Below are 13278 nucleotides of genomic sequence, written 5' to 3' on the forward strand. Positions count from 1 at the left end.
CTGTTCCGTCAACATCTAATACTCAGAGTGTCCTGTTATTATAAGAGATTTTGATTCTAAATCCATTAAGGAAGGCTATGTCTGTTATTCCTCTTCTAGTAAACGTAAAAGGTCTTTTAAAACTTCTCATTTTTCAGATGAATTTTTAAAATGAACATCATCATTCTGATTCTGATAATGGTTCCTCTGGTTCAGAGGATTCTGTCTCAGAGGGTTGATGCTGATAAATCTTCATATTTATTCAAAATGGAATTATTCTGTTCTTTACTTAAAGAAGTCTAATTGCATTAGAATAGAGGATTCTGGTCCTCTGATACTAAATCTAAAACGTTTAAATTAAGGTTTTTAAAATCTCCTGTAGTTATTCCAGAAGTTTTTCCTGTGCCTGATGCTATTTCTGAAGTGATCTCCAGGGAATGGAATAATTTGGGTAATTCTTTTACTCCTTCTAAACGTTTTAAGCAATTATATCCTGTGCCATCTGACAGATTAGAATTTTGGGACAAAATCCCTAAGGTTGATGGGGCTGTCTCTACTCTTGCTAAGCGTACTACTATTCCTACGGCAGATAGTACTTCCTTTAAGGATCCTTTAGATAGGAAGATTGAATCCTTTCTAAGAAAAGCTTACTTATGTTCAGGTAATCTTCTTAGACCTGCTATATCTTTAGCGGATGTTGCTGCAGCTTCAACCTTTTAGTTAGAAGCTTTAGCGCAACAAGTAACAGATCATAATTCTCATAGCATTGTTAATCTTCTTCAACATGCTAATAACTTTATTTGTGATGCCATCTTTGATATCATTAGAGTTGATGTCAGGTATATGTCTCTAGCTATTTTAGCTAGAAGAGCTTTATGGCTTAAAACTTGGAATGCTGATATGTCTTCCAAGTCAACATTGCTTTCCCTTTCTTTCCAGGGTAATAAATTATTTGGTTCTCAGTTGGATTCTATTATCTCAACTGTTACTGGAGGGAAAGGAACTTTTTTACCACAGGATAAAAAATCTAAAGGTAAATTTAGGTCTAATAATCGTTTTCGTTCCTTTTCGTCACAATAAGGAACAAAAGCCTGATCCTTCATCCACAGGAGCGGTATCAGTTTGGAAACCATCTCCAGTCTGGAATAAATCCAAGCCTTTTAGAAAACCAAAGCCAGCTCCCAAGTCCACATGAAGGTGCGGCCCTCATTCCAGCTCAGCTGGTAGGGGGCAGATTACGTTTTTCCAAAGAAATTTGGATCAATTCAATTCACAATCTTTGTATTCAGAACATTGTTTCAGAAGGGTACAGAATTGGCTTCAAGATAAGGCCTCCTGCAAAGAGATTCTTTCTTTCCCGTGTCCCAGTAAATCCAGCGAAGGCTCGAGCATTTCTGAAATGTGTTTAAGATCTAGAGTTGGCTGGAGTAATTATGCCAGTTCCAGTTCTGAACAGGGGCTGGGGTTTTATTCAAATCTCTTCATTGTACCAAAGAAGGAGAATTCCTTCAGACCAGTTCTGGATCTAAAAATATTGAATCGTTATGTAAGGATACCAACTTTCAAGATGTAACTGTAAGGACTATCCTGCCTTTTGTTCAGCAAGGGCATTATATGTCCACAATAGATTTACAGGATGCATATCTGCATATTCCGATTCATCCAGATCACTATCAGTTCTGAGATTCTCTTTCTCTAGACAAGCATTACCAGTTTGTGGGCTCCTGCCGTTTGGTCTAGCAACAGCTCCAAGAATTTTTTACAAAGGTTCTCGGTGCCCTTCTGTCTGTAATCAGAGAACAGGGTATTGTGGTATTTCTTATTTGGACGATATCTTGGTACTTGCTCAGTCTTCACATTTAGCAGAATCTCATACGAATCGACTCGTGTTGTTTCTTCAAGATCATGGGTTGGAGGATCAATTTACCAAAAAGTTCATTGATTCCTCAGACAAGGGTAACTTTTTTAGGGTTTCCAGATAGATTCAGTGTCCAATGACTCTGTCTCTGACAGACAAGAGACGTCTAAAATTGATCTCAGCTTGTCGAAAACCTTCAGTCACTATCATTCCATTCGGTAGCCTTATGCATGGAAATTCTAGGTCTTATGACTGCTGCATCGGACACGATCCCCTTTGCTCGTTTTCACATGCGACCTCTTCAGCTCTGTATGCTGAACCATTGGTGCCAGGATTACACAAAGATATCTCAATTTGATATCCTTAAAACCGATTGTACGACACTCTCTTACGTGGTGGACAGATCACCATCGTTTTAGTTCAGGGGGCTTTCTTTGTTCTTCCGACCTGGACTGTAATTTCAACAGAGCAAGTCTACAGGTTGGGGAGCTGTTTGGGGGTCTCTGACAGCACAAGGGGGTTTGGGAATCTCATGAGGTGAGATTACCAGATCAATATTTTGGAACTCCGTGCAATTTTCAGAGCTCTTCAGTCATGGCCTCTTCTAAAGAGAGAATCGTTCATTTGTTTTCAGACGGACAATGTCACAACTGTGGCATACATCAATCATCAAGGAGGGACTCACAGTCCTCTGGCTATGAAAGAAGTATCTCGAATACTGGTATGGGCGGAATCCAGCTCCTGTCTAATTTCTGCGGTTCATATCCCAGGTATAGACAATTGGGAAGTGGATTATCTCAGTCGCGAAACGTTACATCCGGGCGAATGGTCTCTTCACCCAGAGGTATTTCTTCAGATTGTTCAAATGTGGGGACTTCCAGAAATAGATCTGATGGCTTCTCATCTAAACAAGAAACTTCCCAGGTATCTGTCCAGATCCAGGGATCCAGGGATCCTCAAGCGGAAGCAGTGGATGCATTGTCACTTCCTTGGAAGTATCATCCTGCCTATATCTTTCCGCCTCTGGAGATTGAACGCTTGATTCTTAGTCAAAGAGGTTTCTCTGACTCTGTGATTAATACTATGTTACAGCTCGTAAATCTGTATCTAGAAAGATATATTATCGAGTTGGAAGACTTACATTTCTTGGTGTCTTTCATATAATTTTTCCTGGCATTCTTTTAGAATTCCGAGAATTTTACAGTTTCTTCAGGATGGTTTGGATAAAGGGTTTGTCGGCAAGTCCTGAAAGGTCAAATCTCTGCTCTTTCTGTTCTTTTTCACAGAAAGATTGCTATTCTTTCCTGATATTCATTGTTTTGTACAAGCTTTGGTTCGTAGTAAATACCTGTCATTAAGTCAATTTCTTCCTCTTGGAGTTTGAATTTGGTTCTGGGGGCTCTTCAAAGCTCCTCCGTTTGAACCTATGCATTCATTAGAACATTAAATTACTTTCTTGGAAAGTTTTGTTTCCTTTTGGCCATCTCTTCTGCTAGAGAGTTTCCTGAATTATCATGCTCTTTCTTGTGAGTCTCCTTTTCTGATTTTCATCAGGATAAGGCGGTGTTGCGAACTCTCTTTTAAATTTTTACCTAAGTTTGTGAATTCTAACAACATTAGTAGAGAAATTGTGGTTCCTTCATTATGTCCTAATCCTAAGAATTCTAAGGAGAGATCATTGCATTCTTTGGATATAGTTAGAGCTTTGAAATTTTATGTTGAAGCTACTAAGAATTTCCGAAAGACTTCTAGTCTATTTGTTATCTTTTCCGGTTCTAGGAAAGGTCAGAAGGCTTCTGCCATTTCTTTGGCATCTTGGTTGAAATCTTTAATTCATCATGCTTATGTCGAGTCGGGTAAAACTCCGCCTCAAAGGATTACAGCTCATTCTACTAGGTCAGTGTCTACTTCCTGGGCATTTAGGAATGAAGCTTCGGTTGATCAGATTTGCAAAGCAGCAACTTGGTCTTCTTTGCATACTTTTACTAAATTCTACCATTTTGATGTGTTTTCTTCTTCTGAAGCAGTTTTTGGTAGAAAAGTACTTCAGGCAGCTGTTTCAGTTTGATTCTTCTGCTTATAATTTAAACTTTATTTTGGGTGTGGATTATTTTTCAGCGAAATTGGCTGTCTTTATTTTATCCCTCCCTCTCTAGTGACTCTTGCGTGGAAAGATCCACATCTTGGGTAGTCATTATCCCATACGTCACTAACTCATGGACTCTTGCTAATTACATGAAAGAAAACATAATTTATGTAAGAACTTACCTGATAAATTCATTTCTTTCATATTAGCAAGAGTCCATGAGGCCCGCCCTTTTTTGTGGTGGTTATGATTTTTTTGTATAAAGCACATCGCACTTTTGTCTTATCACCCCACTTCTTGGCTATGCGTTAAACTGATTTGTGGGTGTGGTGAGGGGTGTATTTGTAGGCATTTTGAGGTTTGGGAAACTTTGCCCCTCCTGGTAGGAATGTATATCCCATACGTCACTAGCTCATGGACTCTTGCTAATATGAAAGAAATTAATTTATCAGGTAAGTTCTTACATAAATTATGTTTTTGTGGATCGGTTTTGCAAGGCTGCAACTTAGTCTTCTTTGCATACTTTTTCCAAATTTTATCTATTTCATTTTTCTGCCCCGGGTGAGGTTTCTTTTGGAGGAAAAGTTCTTCAAGCGGGGATGCCTTCTGTTTAGGCCTGCCTGTCTTGTCCCTCCCTAGGCATCTGTGCCCTCTAGCTTGGGTATTGGTTCCCAAAAGTAATTGATAACGTTGTAGACTCATCAAATCTTAGGAAAGAAAATAAAATTTATGCTTACCTGATAAATGTATTTATTTCCGGATATGGTGAGTCCACGACCCGCCCTTTATTTCTAGACAGTTGTTTTGTTTTGGACTAAACCTCAGGCACCTCTACATCTTTGTGTTACTCCTTTTTCTCCATTACCATCGGTCGATGACTGGGGTTTGTGGGAAGGGAAGTGATACTTAACAGTTTAACTGTTTTGGTCTTTGCCTCCTCCTGCTGGCCAGGAGTGATATTCCCAACAGTAATTGATGACGTTGTAGACTCACCATATCCGGAAATAAATACATTTATCAGGTAAACATAAATTTATTTTTTTTAGACAGAAAAGGTGATTCTCTACCTGATCATTCTCACTGTATACTGTGTACACTGTTTACAAAGGTCATCACAGTTTACTATATAACCATAATCTTCTCTGTGTTTTGCTATTTGAAAGATAATTTGAGTTCTGAGTTTGCATTGAGTACTTCTTGAGATATTCTGACAAACACAGGGTTAAAAATCTGTGCGCACATGCCTTAGAACAAATCAAATAAAGGTACAATTGTATTATGTGGTATTGCTCTGTATATGATGTTTTGGAGTAGACAGTCAACACACTAGGATTTCACATAGAATTAGGGTTGAGGCGTAAAATGAAAGGTAATGCTATGTGTTGAATATATATATTTATATAAATTTTAATTATGCTACATATATTCTTTATTTTAAAATAAGTACTATAACTCCTATAACTCCCATAGAGTCACTTGATTATCACAATAAATAGATAATAAAAAAAAGCGGCAACCAGTATTGCAGATATGCTCATTACTGTGTGACCAAAATTAAAGATTTGGTAACAAGGACTTACAAATACTTAGAGACACTGAGAAACCTTCAAGATGGAGCTTTTCACCACTGAATGAGATCAAGAACGGTAGAACACACAACCATCCCATAAGCAAAAATGATAATTTTTTGTATGTCCAGCTGGATAACTTCAGTTGTTAAAACAAGGACATTTTGGCATGATGTCCAAACTGTCTTGCAATGCTTTATTCCTACTTCACTTGAGTTCTCCCGCTAAGATATTGTCTTATTGTGGTTGTAGCTGTGTCACCACAAAATTACTGCAATTAATGTTTGCGTTGTAATATCAAATCTAATGTTGTGAAGTACAATGTCCCTTTAAATACACTAACACATTCTATCTGCTCTATAGAGTGTATGGGAATTCCTTCATATTATACCACAGACATAGTAATTGAAAGTCATAAGAGCATGTTTTAGAATCATTTATTTAATTATACAATCAATATTATAAAAAAAATCTGTAATGTTAGTTTTTTAATTTTTTGTAATATTAGTGTTTTTTATTTTTTGTAATGTTAGGTTTTTATTTAATTTTACAGATTAGCTTTTTTTTAAGGTAGTTTTGTTTTAGTCTATTTAGGGGTATTTTAATTTGGGTTAAATTAGGGGGTGATAGTTTAGGAGGTTTAGATGTTGGTTTATAACTTTGTGTTGTGGGGGTATGGCAGTTTAGGGGTTAATATTTTATTTAGGTACTTTGCAATGTGGGGGATGGCGGTTTAGGGGTTAATAGTTTAAATTAGTGTTTGCAATGTGCGGGGGAAGTAGGGGTTAATATTTTATAAGGTACTTTGCGATGTGGGGCGATGGCAGTTTAGGAGTTATTAGGCAAGGGGCGAATGCAAGGTCGCTTTTCGTGTTACCGGTAGTGCAAAATACTTTTTTTTTCAACTTGTAATACCAGCGGAAACTGGCAAGTGCAAAAAGCTTAATGCTAGCGATGTTTTCGCTAACGGAATTTAGCTATGCTTAGCATGTTGTAATAATGCAGTCTTATTCTAGTTCTTATGAGTTAACCCCTTGAGGTCTGGGAATTTTAGCAAAAAACTTGCCCAACTTACCAGAGACTGTTTTAGCTTTTTTGCCATCTCTACATTTAAACAGAAATGGAGCTTTTTATTTACTTATCAACCTATATATATTTTTTTAGTGGACAACCCAAGGTATTGATCTTGACTCACTTTGGTAAATTTCATGCCACTGTTTTGTGCCGCAAAATGCAATCATATTAAAAAAAAAAAAAAAAAAAAAAAAAAAAAAAGTTAACTTTCCACAAACTTTGGGTTTCTCATTGAAATGACACAAATGATTCTGAAATTCACGGCAGTGAAGAGTTTCATTAGTTAACTGGTAAGGGAAATAATATTATAATGTAGGCATTACCCTCCCCATCTGACACCTCCATGTTCCCTACCTGATCCCTCCCAAACAGCTCTTTCACCCCCCACCCACGCTCCATCTTATGTACTGGGCAGCTGTCTACCAGTACCAAGCATATACACTTTTATTTATATATTTTTTAATTCATTTTTAACAAAAAGCATTCATGTAGTGCAGTGTCCCACCATCACCCTCTCTACCCCCCATTCAAGTGATTATACTGTAGAGCCCCTCTCAAACCACTTTGCTGTAGTGAGTGGATCTCTCTCCTTTTGTCTTAGGCCTACCAATCAAACCCCTTCCTCCAGCTCCCCTCTGGCGATGGGGCCACCCAAACGCCTCCCTTCTTCCCTTACACTGTTCCGCACCACGGCAAGCCAATGCAGACATGTACACAGTGTCACTGTTTGCATTGGTAATCTAACTTCATATGGCAAAGGAAGAACGACTGTTAAAGCTTGACAGCCCAGACCGCAGCATGAGGCAGATGTTGGACCCTAAGCAAAGTACCCTGTGACATAGTACCTACGTCCATTATGCTTAAGTGTTAAAGACCAAATTTTTAGAATTAGCTTGTTAGCTCCCCACAGTTACTGAGGCTGATGATTTTAAGGGTTATAACATAGTATAGAGGTTATTCCCAACCTGCATCTAGTCAAATGTGCCGCCATGTTGAAATTAAAGGGACAGTCTACACCAGAATTTTTATTGTTTTAAAAGATAGATAATCCCTTTATTACCCATTCCCCAGTTTGCATAACCAACACAGTTATATAATATATTTTTTAACCTCTGTGATATCTTGTATCTAAGCCTCTGCAAACTGCCCCTTTTTTCAGTTCTTTTGACAGACTTGCAGTCTAGCCAATCAGTGTCTGCTCCCAGATAACTTCTCGTGCACGAGCACAGTGTTATCTATATGAAATACGTGAACTAACACCCTCTAGTGGTGAAAAACAGTTAAAATGCAATCTGAAAGGAGGTGGGGCTTCAGGTCTAAGAAATTAGCATATGAACCTCCTAGGGTTAAGCTTTTAACTAAGAATACCAAGAGAACAAAGCAAACTTGGTGATAAAAGTAGAACTGGAAAATTGTTTAAAATTGCATGCCCTATCTGAATCATGAAAGTTTATTTTGGCCTAGACTTTCCCTTTAAGCTTTCATTGATTGCCAGTAGGGTTGCCAGCTTTCTTGAGGAAAAATACCTGCCCTACTCATTAGCATACATTGTGCATAAATATTATACAGCATAGAACCAGAAAGTAAAGCTTCTAAGACTGTTTTGAAAAGTTTTTTTGTTTAGAATTAGATTCCACACACTTAGGGGTAAATTTACTAAATGTCAAGCAAACATGATTGCTATAGCAAATAATGTTTGCTCGACATCACTAAATGCAGACATTGGGATTTTTTGCATTTTTTTTCCATTTTTTTCTTTCATTTTTCCACATTGTTTTTTCCACTACTCACTATAGGATTGGAATTTTGAGTGTCACACAGAGATTTTTCATTTTTTATTTTTATGACACCATCAGGAACAGAAGTTGTGACTCTTTCAGGACCCATTACAACTTCTCTTTTCTTTTTTTGGACACATATCACCTGTTATTTTTGGTTGATCACATTTGTATTGCATACATTTGAGGATTTGTTTACATTACTAATTTATATTGCCATTTATACTGTGCACACAAATTGTCTCATTTGGGACACTAACCACAAAAGGTTCACAGTCTCTGGTATTGATATACCTTGGGGGACACTCTTTAATTATCTCAATGTATTCATAGATCCGCTATTTTTATTTAAAAACAATTTGAACAGTGGCCACTGGGTTAGTTTTATCATATAAATCTATTGTATGTATATTTATTGTGTATTTTATATATCTTATTTAATCTAGTGTGGGACACACACTATAGTGCGATGTAATTAAAGCATTTTTATCTAAACACACTAATATATACCTATATCTAATTCATATACCTTGCCTATTCTGGCTCTTTGAACACCACTAGCTTACTACTGTCTCTTTTGGCTACTAGGTAGCCTTTGTTCAAAGCTATAGGTTATTTTAGGGTCCTTAGCGCTAATCCACACACCACTATATCCAATCATATTTAATGAATGAAGCAAGATAGAAGTAAATTGGAATGTTGTTAAAAAATGTATTGATCTACCTGAATCACGAGAAGAAAAATTTGGGGTTTAGTGTCCCGTTAAAGGGACAGTCAAGTCCAAAAAAACTACTTTATAGTTTAATTTTATCACCAATTTTGCTTTGTTCTCTTGTATTCTTAGTTGAAAGCTAAACTAAGGAGGTTCATATGCTAATTCCTTAGACCTTGAAGGCCGCCTCTGCATTTGACAGTTTTTTTTACCACTAGAGGATGCTAGTTCAGTGTGTTTCATATAGATAACATTGAGCTCATGCATGTGAAGTTACCCTGGAGTGAGCATTAATTGGCTAAAATGCAAGTTTGTCAAAAGGAACTGAAATAAGAGGGGGCAGTTTGCAGAGGCTTAGATACAAGGTAAACACAGAGGTAAAAAGTGCATTTCTATAACAGTGTTGGTTATGCAAAACTGGGGAATAGTTAATAAAGGGACTATCTTTCTTTTTAAACAACAGAAATTCTGGTGTTGACTGCCCCTTTAATGATTTATTTGTTACAATTTAATACATTCCAGCAGGTAAAATGGAGTATTGGAAACATGTTAAATAAGAGCGAATTTGCAATAAACTGTCCATTTAATCTCTTCTTGTGTTATTTTTTTAAAAAACATAATTCTATAAGACAGAATTTCTCTATTTGTCAGAGTTAAATTCAAAATAAATAAAAGTATAGAAAGGGTGTTTTGCTATGCACAAAAAGCATTTAGTTTGTTCAATTTACGGGAAAAGGATGAATTGTGATTTTTGCATTCCAATTTCTTGAAAAGAGGTCTTTTAATTTAGAGGATTTACTCTCAGTATTAGAATTTGTGTCTTAAATATGGCATCCTTACAGCTCTACAATCCGTTTTAATTCACAATAATTAAACAGTATATAGTCCTGGAGTAGTAAGAAATTGCAGTGGACTAATAAGAAATCATACTTTATTTTATATTGAATAGAGTAGTAAATGTTGACTGTTAATAAACAGATATAGATATATATAATTCCAACCCTGATAACAATGTATTAGCACTGTTTACATGCAATATATTGCTATATATAGTACGGCATCAATAGGAATTCCTTAAAGGGACATTCAACTCAAACAATTTATTTCATGATTTAGACAGATCACACAGTTTTTAACAACTTTCTAGTGTCTAGATGAGTTTTGTGTGGGACAGGTATAGATGATGCTACAGACCGTGATAAAGAAGACAGTGATGGGAGGGGACCTAATTAAAGACAAAATGACATCTCTGGGGGAGGTGTGTGTAACATATGTCCTGTTAACAATAAGGAATCCTGAGTGATCACCTACAGATATGCTTATACTCACTTTCAGAATATTGCCGGCACACCCTCAGCTCAGGTTCTGCAGTTGGGATAAGCTTACTCTTCCTTCCAAAAAGACAGCTCTCTTATACGCCTGAGAGTGAGCAAACCAGGAGATAGGTAGGAGAGCAGGGATAGGAAGAGGGGACACATAGTGGACCTGAGGGATTTCAGAGAAGAATAGAGGGAGGTGACAGAGAAAATTGTTACAATTACCTCAAGTGCCTGATTGTATAATAACTACAAACAATGACTTCTCATCTACTCATATTATCACCCCATAGTTCCTAAGAACTTTATTGTGGTTGTAATATTTTACTGCAGTAGCTCAGCTCCCGAGTTTCCTCATTGCCCTGTAACATTATATGCAGTAACAATTCCATGAGTGCCTTATTTTCTCATACATAAGAACACAATCCATGGTCAAACTATATATAAAATGCTGTTTTCCTTTGTACTGAGTTTATCACTGTACCTTCTTCCAAATATTACAATCCCACACCTGTTCCTTGACAAATACACATACATTCTTCATATCTGTTAGACATTTGCAGCCAAAACAAACACACAATGCTACCTTCAATGACAAAGTCACACACAATACGCCCATCACACATACTACATATCCCCAGTGACAGTATCTACTCTAGATACACATGCTGTATACCTCTAGATACACACGTTGTATGCCTCTAGTTATGCACACTGTATACCTCTAGATACACACGCTGTATACCTCTAGATACGCACGCTGAATACCTCTAGATACGCACGCTGAATACCTCTAGATACACACATTGTATACCCCTAGATACACACATTGTATACCCCTAGATACACACGCTGTATACCCCTAGATACACACGCTGTATACCTCTAGTTACACACGCTGTATACCTCTAGTTACACACGCTGTATACCTCTAGATACGCACACTGTATACCTCTAGTTACACACGCTGTATACCTCTAGTTACACATGCTGTATACCTCTAGATACACACGCTGTATACCTCTAGATACTCACGCTGTATACCTCTAGATACGCACGCTGTATACCTCTAGATACGCACGCTGTATACCTCTAGATACGCACGCTGTATACCTCTAGATACGCACGCTGTATATCTCTAGATACCTACGCTGTATATCTCTAGATACGCACACTGTATACCTCTAGTTACACACGCTGTATACGTCTAGATACGCACGCTGTATACGTCTAGATACGCACGCTGTATACGTCTAGATACACACGCTGTATACCTCCAGTTACACACGCTGTATACCTCTAGATACGCACGCTGTATACGTCTAGATACGCACTCTGTATACCTCTAGATACACACGCTGTATACCTCTAGTTATGCACACTGTATACCGCTAGATACACACGCTGTATACGTCTAGATATGCACTCTGTATACCTCTAGATACACACGCTGTATACGTCTAGATACGCACTCTGTATACCTCTAGATACACACGCTGTATACCTCTAGTTATGCACACTGTATACCTCTAGATACACACGCTGTATACGTCTAGATACGCACTCTGTATACCTCTAGATACACATGCTGTATACCTCTAGTTATGCACACTGTATACCTCTAGATATGCACACTGTATACCTCTAGATACACACGCTGTATACGTCTAGATACGCACTCTGTATACCTCTAGATACACACGGTGTATATCTCTAGATACGCACGCTGTATACCTCTAGATACACACGCTGTATACCTCTAGATACTCACTCTGTATACCTCTAGATACACACGCTGTATATCTCTAGATACGCACGCTGTATACCTCTAGATACACACGCTGTATACCTCTAGATACTCACTCTGTATACCTCTAGATACACACGCTGTATATCTCTAGATACGCACGCTGTATACCTCTAGATACGCACGCTGTATACCTCTAGATATGCACACTGTATACCTCTAGATACACATGCTGTATGTCTCTAGTTATGCATTATATACCTCTAGTCAAGCACACTGTATGCCTCTATTTTAACATACTGTATGACTATAGTTACACATGCTGAATGTGTCTAGTTACACACATACATTATACTCCTCTAATCACTCACAACCTACCTCCGATTAAAAATGTTATGCCCCCAGCCACACGCAAGCTGCTTCCAGCCATGCTCACTATATGCCTCCAATCTCACATATACAACTGCCTAGACACACAAACACACTGAATATGAATATATATATATATATATATATATATATATATATATATATATATATATATATATAATCATCTAACAAAACATTTAATCTGCTTCCACACATCATTGCTGATATCACATAGGCAGACAAATAGCGTGCCTCTATATACATAAACAATCTGTTTACATCATACAAGTAATCGGCCTCCAGTTAAACACAGCTAGGGTTGCTGGTTGCCCAGTATTGAACTGGATAATCTGGTATTTCAACCAGCTGTCCAGTAAAACCTGCATTATAGAGCTGGACACTGGTTGAATCTAGTCTGAGGTTAGATAATTGGGCATATAGCTGACAAAGCTACAAGACTGTGGGTCTAATGTGATATCTAACTTGATATATATAGGTGGCAATATGAGTTGCAGTGTGAGCGTATAACTGACATTGTCCTTAGGGCAATGGGATCTAAGCTGAGTCTGATATAGTCATTGGATTGTCAGGGGCTAGCAGAACCATTGGATCTCATCTGAGGTCTGATGGGGTCATATGCTGATGAGGGGTGAAGGGGTCATAAATCTAATGTGAGGTCTGGATTATGCTCTCACCTAATGGTTATTCGCTGACCATCCAATTTTTTGTGGTGAAAAACTGGCAACCATAAGGACATAAAAGGCCTCTTGAAGCAGCCATGTAGAAGGCAT

At 37.6% G+C, this 13278-nt stretch overlaps 1 protein-coding gene across 1 annotated transcript in view; it reads right to left on the bottom strand.

The window, feature by feature from the left end:
• Positions 1–12548, bottom strand: part of RTBDN (retbindin) — a 79139-nt gene extending 66591 nt beyond the window's left edge. The window contains exons 1-2 of the mRNA XM_053719394.1: positions 12497–12548; positions 10385–10465 (exon numbers count right to left, since the gene is read on the bottom strand). Of these exons, the coding sequence (XP_053575369.1) occupies positions 10385–10465; positions 12497–12548 (133 nt within the window). The remainder of the gene's footprint in view (positions 1–10384; positions 10466–12496) is intronic.
• Positions 12549–13278: the final 730 nt, after the last annotated feature.

Source organism: Bombina bombina, chromosome 6 (genome assembly GCF_027579735.1).
Source record: "Bombina bombina isolate aBomBom1 chromosome 6, aBomBom1.pri, whole genome shotgun sequence".
NCBI lineage: Eukaryota > Metazoa > Chordata > Amphibia > Anura > Bombinatoridae > Bombina > Bombina bombina.